The 19,973-nt window shown below is 29.6% G+C and overlaps 1 protein-coding gene across 2 annotated transcripts; it reads left to right on the top strand.

The window, feature by feature from the left end:
• Positions 1 to 63: 63 nt before the first annotated feature.
• Positions 64 to 16,990, top strand: LOC130447045 (oxysterol-binding protein 1). Of its 2 annotated transcripts, XM_056783657.1 has the most exons (12): positions 67 to 295; positions 4,541 to 4,603; positions 6,464 to 6,652; positions 7,494 to 7,755; positions 8,084 to 8,252; positions 9,565 to 9,752; positions 10,396 to 10,679; positions 12,429 to 12,696; positions 14,208 to 14,325; positions 14,515 to 14,794; positions 14,853 to 15,058; positions 16,487 to 16,990. In XM_056783657.1, exons 1-12 carry the CDS (start codon positions 147 to 149, stop codon positions 16,627 to 16,629), a joined length of 2,319 nt encoding a protein of 772 aa, XP_056639635.1. In that variant the 5' UTR covers positions 67 to 146; the 3' UTR covers positions 16,630 to 16,990. The 2 variants fall into 2 exon arrangements, with proteins under 2 accessions (XP_056639637.1, XP_056639635.1); XM_056783659.1 differs by lacking the exon at positions 4,541 to 4,603 and having other exon boundaries at positions 64 to 295.
• Positions 16,991 to 19,973: the final 2,983 nt, after the last annotated feature.

The raw sequence follows: 19,973 nt of genomic DNA, 5'->3' as shown, positions 1-19,973 counted from the left end.
GATGTAGTTTGTATAGATGTCAGGATTATCTTGCCGATTTTTAATTGACATTTGACACGATACATTAGTGTTACGTCATCTTGTAAATATGGACGACGTGTAACTTTTACGATTTATTCTCTTTCTATTAGTAGTTTTAAATTGATATGAAAATGAGTGACAGCGCGAATATCAAATCGAACTCAGCTCAAAATGAACCAGCCATGAAGGGATGGTTGTTTAAATGGACTAATTATTTGAAAGGTTATCAAAGAAGGTGGTTTGTTCTACAAAATGGACTTCTGTCATATTACAGGTTTGTTTATTATTATAAAAATATTAGATACTAATTTAGTAGTTACTAGTTACTTAACAGTTTCGAAAATGTTTATTAATTAATTTGATAGGTAATAAAAAATAAACGTTATTATGTTCAAATATAATCAATCAAACGATGTTTTCGTAATTTTTATGTTTATTTTAAAACTGTGTTATCTCAATAATTTGCGATCAATAATTCATTATAAAGTTTCAACTTTCACTAATTTGTTGTCTATTAATTTTTGAAAACTAGGGAGTTTTTAAAATGCTTTATTCAATACCCATTAATGAAATATTTTCAAACGTTATATGATTCAAAAGAATTTTGGTATACAATGTAGATAATATTATCAGGATTATAAAACTCAATAACCATAAGGCAGATCTATAATACATATGGTAAAAAAGTAAATATAACTTTGATAATGTTTGAAAATAAGGGAAAGTTGTATCATTTAAGGTGTTTTAAATAATTCATCGATAAGTGAATAAATGTCTCATAATAACACTTTTACATCCAGTAAATCTTTTATTCCAAGAAAACCTTACAATCTAAATTATTTAAATTCAACTTTTATCCATACCTGAAAATTAACTATACATAAAAGATCAAGTAAAAAAAGAGAAATTGCAATCATATACAAACAGAACGATATAATTTTGACCTGTGAGGATTACCAGAAATATGATCTAGTAGTTGTAGTAAGGGGCAAGCATGAAGGTATAATATCTGTCCGGATGCAAAAGGAACTAAACACAATGAAAAACTGGGGTGATGACAATCAATTCTCCATCAACCGTAAATATATTTTTCAATAAAGCAAAACATCTAGAAGTTATCCTGAATATAACACACCTCGAAAAGGTAATTGTAGAAGCCAGTGTGACTATATGGACCTGTCAAAAGCTTGTTGGCAAGCCATGGGAACTAAAATGGTATTATAGATGAACCAAACGGTCATCAAACCCATGATCACACAGCGCTTGTTTGGTGATCGAAAACAGAACAAACAATACTTCAGGAAAAACTGGAAGAAAAACTATGAGAATCAAAAGCTAATCTGTCCAGATATTACAGGAGTAATGTCAACTTACCCTACTACAGCCTTAGAGAATGATGAGTGTTTAAAATTATAAGAATAATCAGTCATCCGACAAATAACACACAGTATATATTATTGATATAAAGTACTGATAAGAGGAAGAAGTAACCTTGGCACTTGTGGGCCTCATTGAACAATTCGACTCGACAAACTGTTTGAATTTAATACAGAGTGGCCTCTTTTTCTAATGCTGTATATTTTGGTATTAACGATTTTTTTAGGCATCCACTTTCTTTGATTGTGGCCAAATTGTCTCAACCTCCAGGCTTTTCATGTTTTCTTTGTCTAACATTTCATCAATTTCTCCATTATTTTGGATTTTTCAGTCTGCTTCGTTCATTCTAATTCCTTGATATATTCTTCAGATAGTTTTTCTCTCAAAAATTTTCGTGTCATCACCCAACATTTACTGCCATAAGTTACCATTTTCAATTTCTTTCTTCTTGTTATTAGTTTGTTTTTTTCTTTTAATATTTCTCCTAAATATATTTATGGACACTTTTACCATCTATTATTAAATCTTTTGCTCTCCTACAATCATCTGATGCCGATATATTCATAAATACAGTATAAGATTCATTAATAACTGGGCCGAGCTTTCATTTTTCATTTCTAACATTAATATCCTTCTGGTTAAAGAAAATACAAGCTACAAAGCGATACTAGTGTATCCAAAGGGTCCTAATTATTCAGGACAACAATTTTTAGTGAAAAAAACATTAGATTCTTTCTAGGATCAATAAGGGTTCTCTGGAATTAAAAAGGGAGCTTATTGTAAAAATTTGCTTGAATAACACAAGTTTTTAGTATAAATCGCCTCAATTTAACATTAATATCTTTCTGGTTAAAGAAAATACAAGATACAAAGCAATAATAGTCATTATAGTCCCATTTCAACAGTATTTTCAAATTTTTAGTTTTCCTTCAAATGTAAAAAAGTTTCGTTTTTTCAAAAAGATCATCCTGTATGTTTTATTTTTTGTTTTTAAAACATAGAAGACTAATTCTAGATTTCTTGTACAATCCTGATTCTTTATATTATTTTGATTTTTTTTCTGGCAGTTGTGACGTTTGAACTACCAGTAGTTCTAATGTTACAAACTGTAGTTACTAATATTGGTCTTAGAGGGAGTTGTTGACACAAACAAATTGCAGTGGCCGGATAATGAAAAGGTGATCACCATGTTTGACAGAAACTCGGTTAATTTAGCATTGGTTCTTCAAATAATAATGCTTATAAAATCGTAATTTATATTCTAAAATACTTAATCAAACACTTTTCAAGGGCTCAATGGTATTTTTAACTAAAAAAAGTACGAAAATAATTTATTTTGTGACGTAGTTTGGGTTAAACATGACGGCCACTTAGGTGGCCATTTTACATCAAGTATTGCAATGATATGTACTAAAACATTGTCAAAATTTAAAGATCATCGATAATAGTATATTCAAAGGGAAAAAAATCATTTTTGTCAACACCTTCTAATCAGGAGATATTACATACTAGCCGCACTGTTGTCAGATTTTCATATAATATTTCAAAATTCCTTTCGAGTATATTGAGTATGATAAAATCAAATTATAATTTCGATAGTTAATTAGAAATTAATTAGTTAGCTTTTATAAACACTAAAAAATTGTGTAAATGTAGTGAGGGAACGTATCTAAATAAATTAATATGTTTTGAGGTTAAGTAAGCTGTTTACTTTCGATAAAAAAATGCTGGCGATTTATTCTGAGAAGGTTATTTTTAAATTATCAGTTGCATACGATTAACACAAAATAAATTTCCCATATTGGGTGTATTACTTGTAAAATTTCATATTTTGTCAAATTTATGAGGTATACAAAGATATAAATCAATTAGGGATTGTAGTAGAGCAGAAATAAATGAAAACCTAACATTTTAAAATAAGAAAAAACGGTATTTATTGCAAATTTCGTATGTATCAATAATTCTCTTTTACGTGGGTGAGCATAAAAATATCTAAGGTCATACATGAAATTAATTAGTAATTACATCGAGTCTAAAGGTGAGCTTATAAATAATTACGCATAATTACTAAGTTTTAGTATGTTTTTGATATCATATATTATTTATCAGTAATTATATAGTTATCATAACATACTTTTCATGTTTCTGTATTGTTACAAAGTCTGATTGATGGTTATTTAATGATCAAAATGGCGTAGATATAACGTTAACTAAAATATAAATCATTTCTCGAATATATAAATATTATTGTGTTAAAATCACCTAGTTAAATCAAAGATATTTTTAATAATAGAATTGAATATTGGATACTGACCAGAAGATATCGTAAACATAGTATTTGCCAAAAAAATTTATTTATAATGCTCATTATAACGTGTAAATCTTGTCTCCAAATGTAATTTTCAATATAATTACACAATAATCAAAATTTAAAAGCTCATTTACGTTTTTAGCTCACGATTTTTCCGTTTATCATTATTTACTAAGAAGTTAATTATTTAAAACGATAAAAGAAACACTCGTGAAAGATTCCTCGTTAACCGCCATTTTTTTTATTTGGTAACAACTTCACACCGTTGCAAAGATATTTGAATTCCGCTTTTTCGCTTCTTTCCCGTATATTTATTGAATGTGGAATAATAAAGTTAGTTATTTAATTCTTTTTATGAAATTTTTTCTTATTACATGAATATTTGTAAATATATTAGTGATCATAAGAAGAAAATAAACTGATGACCGCCATGTTTTGATATGGCAACAACTTCATAGCGTTCCAAAGATATTTGAACTTCACTGTTCTGTTCCTTTCACGTATAAGAATTAAATATTATACAATAAAGATTATAATTTAATTATTTTTATCTAGTTTTCTCTTATTAGGAATATTTTTAAATATATTAGCAATGATAAATCTCACCGGTATTATTCTTAACCTAAATGACACAAGTGTCACAATCACACAAGGTTAGCGTCCTAATTGTACGATCGGTTATTGATATTAAAGATAAAAAATGTATTTTATTTCGTATCAGCACTGAAATTAAATTTTGTTTAGAGAAAAAATTTTTTTATTAGAATATAATGTCAGAAGATATGCTGGACAAAATAAAATATTTTAACATATTGTTTATATGTTGTGCAGGGCCGAAAACAATGGCGGCGTACCTACTTTGACAATAAGAAGACGTAGGAGATTCCGACAAGGGTAAGTAGGAATATATAAGGCCCTGCACAACATTATCCTCATTTTATCGGTGTGATCGTTTTAAAGTGTTGATTTATGTGTTTTCATTTACTTTTTTTGTTTCGATTCTGTCTAACATTGAAAATTAATGAATGAATTAATTAGAAAACAACGTGATTGCGTCGTTAGATACAAAATGGCGTAATTCACGAAAACAGCTTAAGAACCGTTTTGGTTATATATTAAATGAATTTTTGATTTATAAATTATTATTAATAAAAAAATTTATTAACAAATTTTTGTTTTTATTCAATTAATTCGGTTGTATACTAATGACTATATTGTCTATTAATCGTATTTGCTTAATTTATTTACAAATTTCGCTGATTCTAAATCTTAATTTATGCGTCACAATTTTTTATATTTTTGTACATATTCATTACGTGTTTTTGTTATAGAGAATGTTTTAACCTCGTTGTTTATCAAAATAAACTGATAACGGTTGTAATTAGGTCGAAACGTCTTTATGACTAAAACACGTAATTAAGTAAAAAAAATCTAGAATGAAGATCTAAATGTGTGACTCTCTACCCGCTAGCATCAACATGCATGTTTCCAAAACGCACTGGTTCGATATTAAAACACATTTGCAACCATCCGTTGACCAATCGGAGTCTTTTACTTAAAAAATTTACGTTGGCTGCACTGAAAGTTCAATTTTAACCAATCAAATCCGAGTCAACTGACATTTGGAGAATGTGTCAGTCTAAGTTCGAAGTTACAATGAAAAAATTGTAATCAGATTATCAGATGAATCATCATTATTACTATGTTTCTAAGGTAGCCTGTTTCGTAAAATTTCGGGAGAAGATAATTCAAATGTTTCAATTAATTTAAAATAAGTTCGTAAAACGCAAGCCTAATTAAATAAAAATTGAGGTTAGAAAGTACCTTTCAACTCTCGGTTGACACTTCAAACTGCTTAGTAGCAGGGTTGCTCTGGAATATTCTACGTAGGGGAAATGAAATTTTCGAAGAGCTTGAATTCAGTCAACCGCTGACTGGAACTTAACCTGCGGTGGAAATTCCGCGGTTTCAGTCATCAAAAAATTAAAATAATAATAAATTTTTTATAATAAAAGAAAATATACATTTAAATCATCAATTTTTATATGATACGAGGTCTGGTTATTAAATAACGAGACTGCTTGCCTAGAGGGGTGGGGTAAAAAACTAGTAGTGCGTTGGGTATCTAAATATCTAGTCTATGATTGTCCCAAAACACGTTTCCTTCCGTCACTATTATAGTATTTGTACAATAGCGGTTTAAAACGAAATTGTTTTTTTTTTCTCGTGCTGAAAACCAGATGTGACGAAATTTCTCGTTAAATTTAAAAAAAAACTCCAACTGAGTGCTATAAATTGTTGCAAGAGGTCTATGTGAACAATTCTCTATGTCGTTAGAGTGTTTTTGAGTGATGTAAACGCTTTAGTGAGAGCACTGAAGATGACCAGCGCCCAGGTCGCCCTGTGACTGTTTCAACTCCGGAAACAGTGACCAAAATCAAACAAATTGTGCGTGCAGAAAAATCTTACACATGACAAAAGTCTATGCGAAGCTGGTGCCAAAAAATCTGACTCCTGACCAAAATCTCTTGCGTCAACGGGTCTGATCAGATTTCCTTGAAAGGTAAGGAAAAGATCTGCTTTGAAAGGGACCCGATTTGAGTCGATGAAAGCGGTAAAGCTAAAAATAGCAGAGCTCCTAAAGCTACATCACCAAAAAAGACTTCCAGCACTGATTTGATCAGTCTCGTTATTTAATAACCAGACCTCGTAATAAAGGGGAAAAAACGTAAATTTTCTTAAACGTTTTTATAGAAATCAAGCTGAAATGGCGCATACTTGTCGCGGTAGTATATCTCTTCATGGTGCCTTGATCTATACGGTAGACGCGTGTACATTTGTTATTTCGAATGGTGGTACCCAAACGTTTCACATAAAGGCAGCATCCGAAGTAGAAAGGCAGCAATGGGTGACCGCTCTGGAATTGGCGAAAGCCAAAGCTATGTAAGTAAAAAATTCAAAACAGAAATCGTTCGTCGGTATTTTGAGGTTAGGTTGAATAGTTGTTTTATAAGAAAATTGTCAATTTATTTCCTTTTATTTGGAGGTTATGTACTTCATAGTAGCATTATGGACATCGAGAAACCGACCAGACGCTTCGGCTTGAACCCTATGATGTCAATAGTCAATAGGCAAGCTGTGAGTCTTTCTCAAGTGTTTGCCGGGCACTCACAGACGACGTTATCTTCAATTTGATCCTTCTCCATGCACCAGCAACAATCCAGATTATCCGTGATTTCAATTAAATTAGCAGAGATGGAGTCTTAAATGACAGTCGTTACTAGTCGGATTTTGCGATTATTTAATTGGAGCAGTTGTTTGGTGTCAGACGCACGAGGTTCCGGGGCCCAACGGTGGGCTTCTCTTGCATTCCAGAAGTATCTCTCGTCCGCATTCCATTACAGCGAATACCTCGACTTTGAGACGGTAGCGAAGTTTCGTTTACATTGAAGTGTCCTCTGGCCAAGCCATTCCTCCTGGAGCTGTGTGTGTACCAAGTGGTTTTCTTATTCATCGATCTACTACTTCCGATCTGTGATGTGTGCATCCCAAATCCTTATTCTTAAGGTTTTAGGCGTCTTTTAGTCGAAATTATTGGACATTTACCTCTTGCCTGCGTCCATATTTTTGCACGGCCGGTTGTTACAGCCTGCAGTGCTTTTCGGATGTACAGTTTGTATGGTGTCCTTATCGAGGTTAGGTAGTCCGTTTAAATAGTTTAGAGAAGCTTTTGACACGTAGTTTTGGCGATTTTTATACTAATTAGGTACGTTTTCTATTATAGTAGAAATATGGAATCTGAGGAGGACGAAGAAATAGACGATTCCAGTGATTTCGAAGACTGGTCTGGTGTAGTTAGGAAATTAGAATCGCAATTGAATGATCTACAAACTTGTAGCGACGTTTTGGCTAAACATTGGAAAAATTTGGCCAAATCTTTAGGTGAAATGGAAACCAATCCGGATCCGGAATCGTTACAAGGGAAAAGTAAGGAAGTTTGCGAAAGGGCTACTTTATTTAGGATCGCATCGAATGCTATGGTTAATGTAAGTCGATTATTTCAAATTAATATTAAAAAAAAAATTTTTATTCGTCGGAATTTGTTTAAAACAGTTTTTAGTACTTTTTATTGTTCGAAACCTTTTCTATTTTTTTTATTCGTAATCATTCAAATACAAACAATGTTAATTATAAAACATTTTTTTCAATATACTTTGTTTCTAATTAAAAAAGATTCGATTTCGATATGCCTTAAATTGTTTTTTCTATTTTTTCTATTGTCCCTCGTATAATAATTCACCGATCAATTCGGTTTTGATTGTGCTCTCGTAACTGTTTTTTTTTTATGTCGAAGTGCGATTTCATTTTTTTCAGTCTTGCGGTGATTATTTGAAATCATCTCAAAGTCATGGACATAAATTAATGAGAGCGTTACAGCACGAAAAAGAACAGAGAATACGTTTGCAAGAAATGGTGGAAACACTTGCTCAGCAACATTCTAAATTGGAACGGGCCGCGAACGCCCATTCGCAAATTCCGGCCGGTAAGTGCAATTTTCACACACACCTCCTAGAAAATTGTTATTTTGAAAAAAAATTGTTAGTAATTGAAATTTTGGTACACTCCCGGTAGAAATTTTTCTTTTTGTTATTTTTTAAAGGAAATTACTGGAAACTCGCATTTTTATCCACACCTGGTAGAAATTTTTCTTCATGTAAAAAAAATTTCTAGTAATTAAATATTTTCATGTACACCTCGTAGAGTTTTGAAAAAAAAATTCGGGTGATTTGAATTTTCATAAACACCTTGTAGAATTTTTTCTTTACTTTGAAGAAAATTGTTGGTAATTGAAATTTTTATATACACCTGGTATAAATTTTTCCGATACATTCTAAAACTCGTAACGTCACTTCAATTCCACAGTCGAAAAGAAAACAATGTCACAAAACTTCGAAATGGCGTCGTTTTATTTCCGAGTGGAAACTGGTGTCATTTTTTTGCATTGATAATATGATTTCGTTAGTGGAAATATTGACATTCGGAGTACACTTCTGGTGTAAATCTCGATCGTGTAATTGAGTTTCGAAATACTATAAATAATCTTGTTTCTACTCGAACGTTTTAATTTTTAAAATTATGCATTTTTATCAAATTATCTCACTAAATAAAATCATTATCATACATCGTATTAATAATTGAATGTATATAGTTTAATATAATTTGCCAATTAAATTTATCTATGAATCAAATGATTATTTTAATTCACGTTCTGTGTAGTAGTAGCCACTACCAAAAATTGAAAACTATCTCTTTTTATTGTTTCTGTTATAATTAATTAACGAAAATAATCATCATTACTAACGAAAAGTAAACTGACCTTGTTAATACCTGATTACGTAATTGTTTCGTTAAATCACATCATAATTTCAAATATTCATGCTTCTAGTCCCGTGAGTTATTAAAAATATGAAACTGTTTTTTCACTTTAAAACAGCGTGTCGTCATTATACATTCGATAACAGATATAATAATAAGAAATTGATGGGTTAGTTAGTTCGTGAACTGATACGTTGACTAATAACACGAGTATTTTACGAGTCATAATTTTGCCGTTATCTATTATGTTAAAATAGTATAAAACACATCCGATAATTATTTTTTGAAGAAATAATATGAAAAAACTATTGAAACGAAATGAAATCGGAAAAATCAGTAAGTTTAATCAGCAATAAAAATTCTAACCTCAAAAACTGTTAATGTATTTGAAATAATTATAGTAGCTATCCATGAATTTCGTTTCTAACCTAACTTTTTTTAATCAAAATTCGAAGTAACAAACTACATATTCGTTACAGTAAACGCAACTAATAACGAAGACGAGGATGATAACGAATTTTATGATGCTTTAGCAGAAGGTGGTTGTTCACCTGGACATGTTACAGATAATGACGAACATTTTACATTAAATATTCGAACTGGGACAGGTCACAGACGTAATAGCTCTGATAGTTCGAGTGAGACTGAAGAGACACAAACTAAACAGGTTAGATATTAAATTTTACTTATTATATTACATTTTAAAAGTTTCTTCTTGATTTTAATCAACTTTTTTGTCTTTATTTTGTATTTTCATGTTGTATTTCTAATATTGATGGCATTTATCCATAATATTACGATTTAAAAGTTTCTTCTTTATTTAAATCAACTTTTTTATCTTTACTTTATATTTTCAAGTTATATTTATCATATTGATGGCATTTATTCATAATAACACGTTTTAAAAGTTTCTTTTCAGTTTTGATGAACTTTTTTTTCTTTATTTTGTATTTTAAAGTTTCATTCATCATATTGATGGTATTCATAATATCATGTTTTTTCAGTTTTAATGAACTTTTTTTGTTTTTATTTAACATTTTCAAGTTGTATTTATTATACGAAGCCATTTATCCATAGTGATAAGAGAATTTAATTGAAAATTTATTGTTATTAATACACTGATAAAATAAACCAAAATGTTAGTTTGAGTAGCAATAAGAGATAAATATTTTAGCATACAACAATTATTTAAAAGATTTAGATAATATGATATATAGATTAATAAGTAAGTTGTGTTCAAAAGTTAAAAACATGAAGGTAACATTTGTGTTTAGGTTAAAAATAAGATTTATTTACTGAAACGATTTCAGGTAGTAGTAGTAACCGGTAAACACAACAACATAAGACGACCAGAGACTCCAAGCGGTTCATCTGCAAATGCTTCTCCTAAATCGAACAGTAGTAAACGCCAAAGGCGTACCAGGATTCCAGATAAGCCAAATTATCCTCTCAATTTGTGGAGCATCATGAAAAATTGTATAGGAAAAGATTTATCTAAAATACCGATGCCGGTCAATTTCAACGAACCTCTTTCGATGATGCAACGTATTACCGAAGATTTTGAATATGCAGATATACTTGACATAGCAGCAAAGTGAGTTTTTCATTTTAATGTCTTTATTGTACTGGTAATTCATCTTTAATTGAAAATTAAAATTGTTTGAGTACTTCTGAAACAATTAAAATAAATGTTCAGTAATTGTTTGTTATGCAGTTGTTTGGATCCTTCGTTGATTAAAATTTTTTGATTATTAGTTTTTTATGCTTGTTAATAAATTTTCCATAGTTGCTTTATTACTATTTTCTCAATTTTATGTCTTCTATTGCTCTCAATCATGTTCTCTGGATTTTCCACACGTTCTAGTTGTTTTCTTATTCTTTTATCACTTATCTTTCCTCTATCGGTTTCAATTTTAGGTTTTATGTTTGTATTACGTCCCTGCTTTTATTTTCCTAGTTTTATTTTCCTTTTTCCTTATAAATCTAATCTTTATCTTCATTTTTACATCTTTCATCATTCTGTGCAATTAAATCTCTGCCATTGCCATTCTGGCAATTCTTTCCCTTTGTCCTTTCTACCATTTTGAAGTGGTTCTTTCACACTCTTTTACTTTCCAATTACCGTTTTTGGTCATCCATGCATGTCCCAGTCAATTGATTACCAGAGATATAATTTTCTTTAGAACACTTTTGATTTCAAATTTGAAATTTTTTTTAAAAACTATACCATTGTTTGACAGATCATTTTATGAATATTGAAGTCTCCCAAGTTTATGAATTTTTTCTAAAGACTGGTTTTCTTCAATTGTGTTCTTCAACCCCGATATTTGAGAATCATTTGTATATGTTTTCATAAGAATACAGTTTCTATCAAAAGTTATAATTTATTTTCACTGCATACTGAAGGTTTAGATGCGTAGAAGTTTTTATTAATAATTTTCTTTCACTTTTATTATTAATTTTCAAGAAATATGTACATCTTGATCTTTTAGTATCACCAAAGTCTCATTTGTACATATTTTCATGAGAATACAGTGTCTATCAAAACATAAAAACTTTTATAAGGATTATTTTCAAAATATAAAAATATTAAAAGTTTCTCTAATTATTACATAAACTTGTGTTCCTCAAGGGAGTCTTATCTTATTGTTTCCTATCACTAATTCCACTTCCTTGAAGTATATCAACACGTGGGAGGACGATGTCGTTATACGAGGGGTGTAAAATAAATTTGAAATCCATTTCGTTTCAAATATAAATAAGTAATAAAAGAGAAACGACAACAAATTGTAGATTGTTTTGAATTTACTGAAGGAAAAGTCGCATTTTAAAATATTTTCCAAACTTTTAAATTTAATTGATTGTTTTACTACTTACAAATATTTACAGAACGTTTATTTACACTATAAACTATTTTTATAGCGGGATAAATATATATTTTTTATTTTATTAGATAAAGTTGTTGACTATTATAATTACAGGAAATTTGTTGAAAAAATATTTTTTTTATTGGTAAATCCACATTTATTAAAATTAATATTTGATTAATTATTAATAAGGTAACAAAAATGAGCATACACTGTAAAATTACCACCATAATTCACAATATAATCAACACGGTAATTAAAAATTAATGTGACTTAATACGGTCCTGTACTTTTACATTACCGGCTACTATACCTTATATGTATTTACGTCACTTGTCAATGTCAGATTTCTTAGTAAAAGTAAACAATCAACAGGACCGGATTGAGTCCAATAAAATGTTCATAATCAAATGGGGTCGAAAAGGGGGGAAAGATATGAATATAGGGAGATTAGTGTTTTTTAAAAATTTTTGTAGATGTAGTGATCCTTGCGAACAGTTGGCGTACGTAGCAGCTTTTACTATATCTGCTTACGCTACGACTAGTATAAGAACCGGTAAACCTTTCAATCCTTTATTGGGGGAAACGTACGAATGCGACCGTACCGATGATCTGGGTTGGAGAATTATCAACGAGCAAGTTTCTCATCATCCCCCGATGGTAGCTCAATATTGCGAAGGGAAGAATTGGGTGTGTTTCCAGGAGTTTACGATGACTTCGAAATTTAGGGGAAAATATTTACAAGTTAGTGGAATTTTTATTTTTGTTAGGAAACGCTTGAATAATATCAATATTTTTCTAATTAACGAATATTTTAACTTTTTTTGTATGTTTGTTTAATTTTTATTCAATTTTCTTTTTTTTCCTGATTTTATGTAATTTTTTTTTTAAAAAATGAAAATTTGCGAGAAAATTTAGAAAACTCGTATTTTTTCTTCAGAAAAATTCAGGATAATTTTATTGCTGAAATTCTTATATTTCCATTTTTCATAATTTTTTGAGTATCTTCATAAATTTTGGAATTTTTTGTTATTTTATAAAAAATTTTTAAAAATATTTCCATATTCAAAAAATTTTTCACATAATTTTTTCGATTTTATCGATTTTTTTGATTACTTTGGAAAATTGAAATGGCAAAAATTTTGACAAATCTGAATTTTTCGAAAAAATCTGCATAATTCAAAAAATTTTCAAAATTAGTATTTCCCCTTTTTTTGATTTTATCGTATTTTTTATCATTTTTAAACATTGAGAAATTGTGGAAAATTTTTAATTTGATTTTTTTTATTTCGTGGACTTATCTAGAATTTCCTTATTTTTAAAATTGGCGCTAAGAAACAACAATTTTATATTTTTAGGATTTTTTAAATATTTTCAGTAAATTTTTTGATTTAGTTGGAAAAATGAAATGCGAAAAAATTTGAAAAACCGTTCTTTTCTTGAATTTTTTCAAGTTATTCCAAAAATCTTGAGCCTTAAAAATCTACAAAATGTAAAAAATTTTCCATATTTGAATTTCCCATACATTTTTTTCGGAATTTTTTTCGATTTTATCGTATTTTTGGGTTAGGTTCATCATCATTTTTAAACATGGAAAACATTTTGTTTCCATTTTTTACATTTTGTCGAGTTATCCAGAATTTCCTAATTTTTAAAAATTGTGAAAATCAATAAAAATTTTAAATTTTGTATTTTTACGATTTTTTAAATTTTTAGTAGTTTTTTTGATTTCATTGAAAAAATTTGAAAAAACATTTTTTTTCTTGAATTTTCTCTAATTTAAAAAAAATCTTTATAATGCGAGAAATTTTCAAAATTTGTATTACCAAACATTTCTTTCCGATTTTATTGAATGTTTTATTATTCATTGAAGAAAAAATATCACGTCGAATTTTTCAAATGTTTTTGCTTTTCAGAAATTTTTGAATTTCGACATAGGTTTTTTCCAATTTTTAAAACATTTCAATAACATTTAAAATTTTCATTCAAAATACTTCACATTTTCAAAAATTTTCGAAAAATAAGGATATTTGAAAATTTTATATTTCTTCAATTTTTATTTCATTCAATTTTTCACAATTATTCAACATCATAATACAACGAAAAGTGAAAAAACTTGTTTTTCCGAAATTTTTTAAACAAAATCGAATTTTTCAGAATTCTTTTTAAATTTTAACAAAATCCTTCATTATAAAACTACAAAAAACATGAGAAAAATAAATATTCCGTTCAAAATTACGTTTTTTTTTTCACAGATTATTCCATTAGGAACAGCGCAATTAGAATTCAAAGATAAACACAAATATTCATGGAGAAAAGTTACCACCACAATTCACAATATCATAGTGGGAAAATTATGGGTCGATCAACACGGTAATAATATTATCCGAATAAAGTCCGGTCCTGTTTTATGTTTACATTATCGACTACCGTACACCAAACGCGTTTACGTCACTTGTCAACGTCAATTTCCATCGGAAACGTAAACAAACAACAGGAACGGACCGACTCGATTACAATTTTTATTAGTAACTATGAAATTAATCGATTTGATTTGAACAGGTGATATGGAAATAATAGGAAAGGATGCCGCCGAAGGTATAAAGTGCGTACTGAAATACATACCTTACTCGTATTTCACCAGGGATTCCCAGAGGCGGGTTAAAGGTGTGGTAATGGACGGTGAAGGTAGCGTTAAATGGATAGTGAACGGTACGTGGGACGATCAAGTGGAAATAGCCCCCGTAACAGGTAACACCGGTACGAATGGTAATCCTGTATACGAAACCGGTCCGTCGATAATAGCTTGGAAACGTAGACCGCCCCCGCCGGAATCCGAAAAGTTAGTATGGCGATATTTTGATATATTTGGTTTATTTATTCAATTTTGTTGTTTGTAGGTTTTATAATTTTACGGTTTTGGCTGCTCAGTTGAATGAACCGGAAGAAGGTGTAGCTCCGACAGATTCGAGATTGAGACCGGATCAGAGACTCATGGAGGAAGGTTTATGGGATGAATCCAATAAGGAGAAGATTCGTTTGGAGGAGAAACAGAGAGCCGCGAGGAGACAACGGGAATCTGAGGCGGAATTGGCTGCGGCAGAAGGTATTTACTTTTGCATGAAAAATTTTCAAAAAATTTGAATTTTCCCTAATTTTTTTGAATTTCGTTTATTTTCAGAAAATTTATTTATATTTTGTGTGTTGATGTGAATTTCATATATTTTTTCCCGTAAAATCTTGAAAAATTTTGAAAAATTAGAATTTTTTTTAAATATTTAATCGATTTTCACACTTTTTTTAAATTTTTGCTTTCATTATTTTTAGAGAATAGCAAGGAAAGAAAAAATTTTTATAATTACATTAATTATAGTATTTTTCTTGTTTTACTTTACTTGCCTTTGCCCCTTGAATTATTTCAGGTTTTTTGAAAATTTTTTGATTATTTTCAATAAAACTTTTCAAAACTTTTATCATTTTAAAAAATATTATAAATACAAGAAAACTTTTCTATGAATTTTTCCTAGAATGGATGAATTTTTTCATTTTCGAAAAGTTGGGAAAAATTTTGTGAAAATTCCGAAATTCGAAAAAAAATGATATAATTGTATTTTTCCAATTTTTAAAAAACTTTTCCATTACATTTTTCCAACAATTGCCATTTCCAAAAATAGTTGAGATGTTTGAAATTTTCTCTTGATTTTATATTAATTTTTCAGAAAATCTCCAATTCCAGGAAATTTTTCAGTTTTCGAATTATTTCCTAGAAAACTTTGTGAAAAATGAAAAAAAAAGGGAAAACTTTTCCATTATCAAAATAATTTCAGATTTTCCTTAGAATTTTGTTTATTTTCAATGAATTGCAAAAATTTCTCCACTTTTCTTTGATCTTTTCTTTAATTTCTCAGAAAATCACAAAATCCAGAAAATTTTTCAGTTTTTAAATCACTTCAAGATTTTTCATCAAATATCTTTTAGAATGTTCCAAAATGTTTTTATTTCCTGAAAATTGCGGAATTCAATTTTCTCAATTCAACGATCGATTTATTTGAATTTTCACAGAAAATTTTAGGAGTTTTTTCGAATTTCTCAGTTTTTTGTTTTCACAAACATAAAAAATTCGAAAAAATCGATAATCCTACTTTTCCGTTTTTCTTGTCAGTTCTCTTAACATTTTCCAGAATTTTTTCATTTTCGAAAGATTGTAGAATGCAAAAAAACTACTACTTTTGAATAGTTCTATTTTATTGAATTTTTGTAGAATTCTCCAAATAATCGAAATGTATAAACAACTTTAGGCTTTTTTTATTTTTTTTTTAAATCTTCGAAAATTTCATAATTTTTCAACAATATTGTTCTAAACATTCCTTGTTTATATTTTAGGTTTCATTTTATCAATATAATTGGAGTGTTCTAAATTTCATTGTTTTAGTTTCAAATACCACCAACATTGAATAATGTACATACTATAGTTAATTTATTATAATTTTTTTAGATCACGTTGTACACATTTTTAATTGTGTTTCAATTACAGGTCGTCCTTACACACCTTACAAACCCGTATGGTTCGATCAAACCCAAGAAGACGATTCTGGTATAATGCACCACGTCTACAAAGGTACCTATTGGGATTGCAAAGCCAACCAAGACTGGTCTTCATGCCCCGATATATTCTAGTTTAAAAACGCCACCCCCCAGCCATTCCTATGATAGCCAATCGAATTTTCGACTGTATTTAATTACGTCTCAAAAACATTTTTTTTCTTCTCTATTATTCCTTTTAGTAATACGGCTAATAAATAAAAAAAAGTACAGAGGTTAATGGTAATAAATAAATAAAGTCTTACAAAGTGGTTCGGTAACACGGTGTACTAATTCCAAGAATTATGTCAGTTTTTTTTTATGTAAATAAGACACTTTCCCCCTCTCTTTTTTGTATATATATATATTTTTTTTTTTGAACAAATCATCTTCAAAATATACAGCTTTTCCTAATATGTGATAATGTAAATATATTTGCTTATACAGTTGACGAAAATCGTTTTATTTCATCCCGTACAATCAAAAAATACACCGAGAACGCTTTTAATCGACGAAATGCACCTATACCAACAAAACTCTTCATTTGTAGATTATTTCATTGGGTATTCGCTATAGATAAAGTAGACCCGTTTTGACGAAATCGGTTATTAAAAAAGAAGAATTACAGTTATAGAACCAAATCTAAATAATAAAAGTGTAAGCGAAATCGATACTCTTGTATTAGTAGTTATTTCATCCTAAACAATCATAGGGTAAGGTACCTAGTCATTGGCACCTTAAAAGTAAGTGCAAAATGAAATTCAAATTTCTTGACTATGGAATATTTTGTTATATTGACTTTTTTATTTATATACAAGAAACTTAGAGCTTTATCTAAATGTTTACATCATAAAAATATTCTCATGACACTTTTAACAAAAATTTTTTTTGTACAAACATGTAAGATTCAGGAGTTATTGGCACCTAACGCTATTCATTGGCATAGCTATCACTGTAGTCATTGGCACATATTTATACAATGTTGGCACCTTGAGGAACCAGTTATTGGCATCCCAAATTTGAAATTTTTGAACTGTCGACAACAATGTACACTTAAATATAACAAAAAATAACTGGAGTTGTGGATATAATTTTTTTATTAATTAAAGCTTTTTGAATTGACATGATTTGCATAGAAAATGCTCTACATATAGATTGTGTTTTTTAAGGCATTGGTAATGGTAAATTCGAATACACTTTTCACATTTGATGGCAAAATTGGAAATTGTAGAATTGGAACAGCATATATAACATAACCCTTTATTTACGATTTTATTGTTTTTTGGAGGACCTGGCTCTTGAGATGTTCCATCTTCAGATAAATTTTTTTCATCAACTTTAATTTTATCTGTTTTAATCTGATCAAAATTTTCTTCACGTTTTCTTCTGTCTGTTTCGTGTACACGTTATGTTCAAGTGCCGATGATAAATTTCTGATGTGTGTTTTCTTTTTTAACGCTTTTGCTTTTGAAGATTTGGTAGCAGCATTCAATTCTCTCTTCTTTTTGTTCTCTTCTTTCTTTTTCAATTTTTTCTTTTTGCTTGTCTTCTTGGATTTTTTTCCATCCGGTAGATGTAATGACAAAAGGTATTCTTTCGGTTTGGCTTTTACCTTTTCTCTCTGGTGTCTGATGCCAAAACAAATATTCTGCAATCGGTTTTGTTGCGGTGCCATTTCTTTGTTCCATGTTAGATGCTTCAAACTCACCTGAACAACTGGGAGATTGTAAAGATCGTTCAGAAATATTTTTGGACTCAATGTCATTGTGATTGTATTCATTGTCAAGTGAGTTGGATTCAGTATAGTCGTCTCGTCCTAGTGTTATATCCTCAAGAATTATAATTTTTTTGTTTACACCAGCAGATGATGTAGATGGTTGACAGAAATCTGCGCTGATAATTGGCATTTTATATATTTGTTCTTCTGTAAATGGAAGTTGCTCTTGCAGTTGGGTATGCTCTGCTAAATCTATATCATAAATTGTAACAGCAGAATCGTTTTCTTCATCATTATGGTAATCCTCGTGTGTATTATTTGTTAGCTTTTTAAAAATATTTACTAATAGCCCAAAGTCTTCATTTGAATTATCTACGTTTGGAGATTGTGTTTTTGCCTTAATTTGCTCTAACTTTTCAACTCCGATTATTTCAACAAAGTCATCGTAAGTGACGCTGGAACAGCCCTCAACATTTTGCTGAATAGGTTGTTTAATATTAGTTGATTTGCCATTGTACACCCTTTCCGGGTCGTTTAGAATTTCAAAATAGTTCTTCTCTTTCAAATACTTTTCTATGCCATGAAACCAATTTCTAATGTCATTTTCAGAAATAGCGCTGCTGGCTTTGGTGACTGCTTCCGGTGTTCAATTAACGAGGTTTGGGTGTCTGTTTAAAAATGCTTTGTACCAGTGTCTTCCTGGAGTATTGTCCTTAAAGGGAGTTGGCCGACGATTCAGATCTAAAAACGTTTTCACAGATGCCTGCACATCCACTGCTCTAATGTATTTTTCCTCTTCTTCTGTCAAGTAAGACGAAGGACCGTGGTGAATTTTCTTAAATTTTTCACTCAAGCGGTACTGTAGAGTTGGTCTAGGAATTCCATATTTCACAGCTGCTTGTTTTTTTGGCATCCCATTTTGAATGTCCACCAAAGCTTTTTGTATCAGATTTTCGTCGTATCCTTTGACATATTTGGATTTTTCTCCAACTTTCGGCATTGTAGTCTATTAAAAAAGAAAAAAAAATGTAGAAAAACTTACTTAAAGTTCAGTCAAAAGAAAATAAAATTAATTTTTGAGCTTTTTTAAAGAAATTCATGTGTAGAAGATTGCTCATTTAAATAATGTTAAAATTGTTTAGAAACAACATAACGTCTTTATATAATTGACTTTATTGCCCAAAAACCGTTTAAGAGTTTGAAATTTAATTGTTATTCAAAAATTTCATATATGCCAATCACTAGACACACGCTAACTGCAGATTGCACTATTAATTGGCACGTATGCCAATAACTACTCACACAAATAATTTTGTACCTATTAATCGGCACCCACAAAATTAACAAAATTTAAAGAACATTTTCCTAAGAATCAATACTCAACAATGCTAACGATCTTTATCGATCTATCGTAAAACAGATAAACATAAATCAAGTAAAAGAAAATATTATACAAACCTTTAAACACAACACTTTTCTAATCGACACAGCAAAATAATGGCGTTCACCAGTTCACAGTTGAAATAAAGTGAGATTCAAAGAAGCCATTTGCAGAAATATGGTGGCAACTGTATTACTCACTGAGAATACAGTGCCATCTAGTATTAGATAGCGAAATTTAAAGCTAGTAATGTAAAGAAATCTTGTAAATGTAATAAATGAAGAGAAATGCCAAACAAAGCTCTTCGCATTCATCTATTATTTCTTTGGGTATTCGCGTTCT

This window comes from Diorhabda sublineata, chromosome 7 (assembly GCF_026230105.1).
Source record: "Diorhabda sublineata isolate icDioSubl1.1 chromosome 7, icDioSubl1.1, whole genome shotgun sequence".
In the NCBI taxonomy this organism is placed as follows: Eukaryota; Metazoa; Arthropoda; class Insecta; order Coleoptera; family Chrysomelidae; genus Diorhabda; species Diorhabda sublineata.
Note: the sequence above shows the minus strand (reverse complement) of the source record. Positions and strands in the feature narration are given on the sequence as shown.

Coding starts and splice junctions, on each gene's coding strand:
- LOC130447045 (XM_056783657.1), top strand. CDS start 147: ATGAAAATGAGTGACAGCGCGAATATCAAATCGAACTCAGCTCAAAAT. Junction 296..4,540: donor GGACTTCTGTCATATTACAG/GTTTGTTTATTA, acceptor TATGTTGTGCAG/GGCCGAAAACAATGGCGGCG. Junction 7,756..8,083: donor CATCGAATGCTATGGTTAAT/GTAAGTCGATTA, acceptor CATTTTTTTCAG/TCTTGCGGTGATTATTTGAA.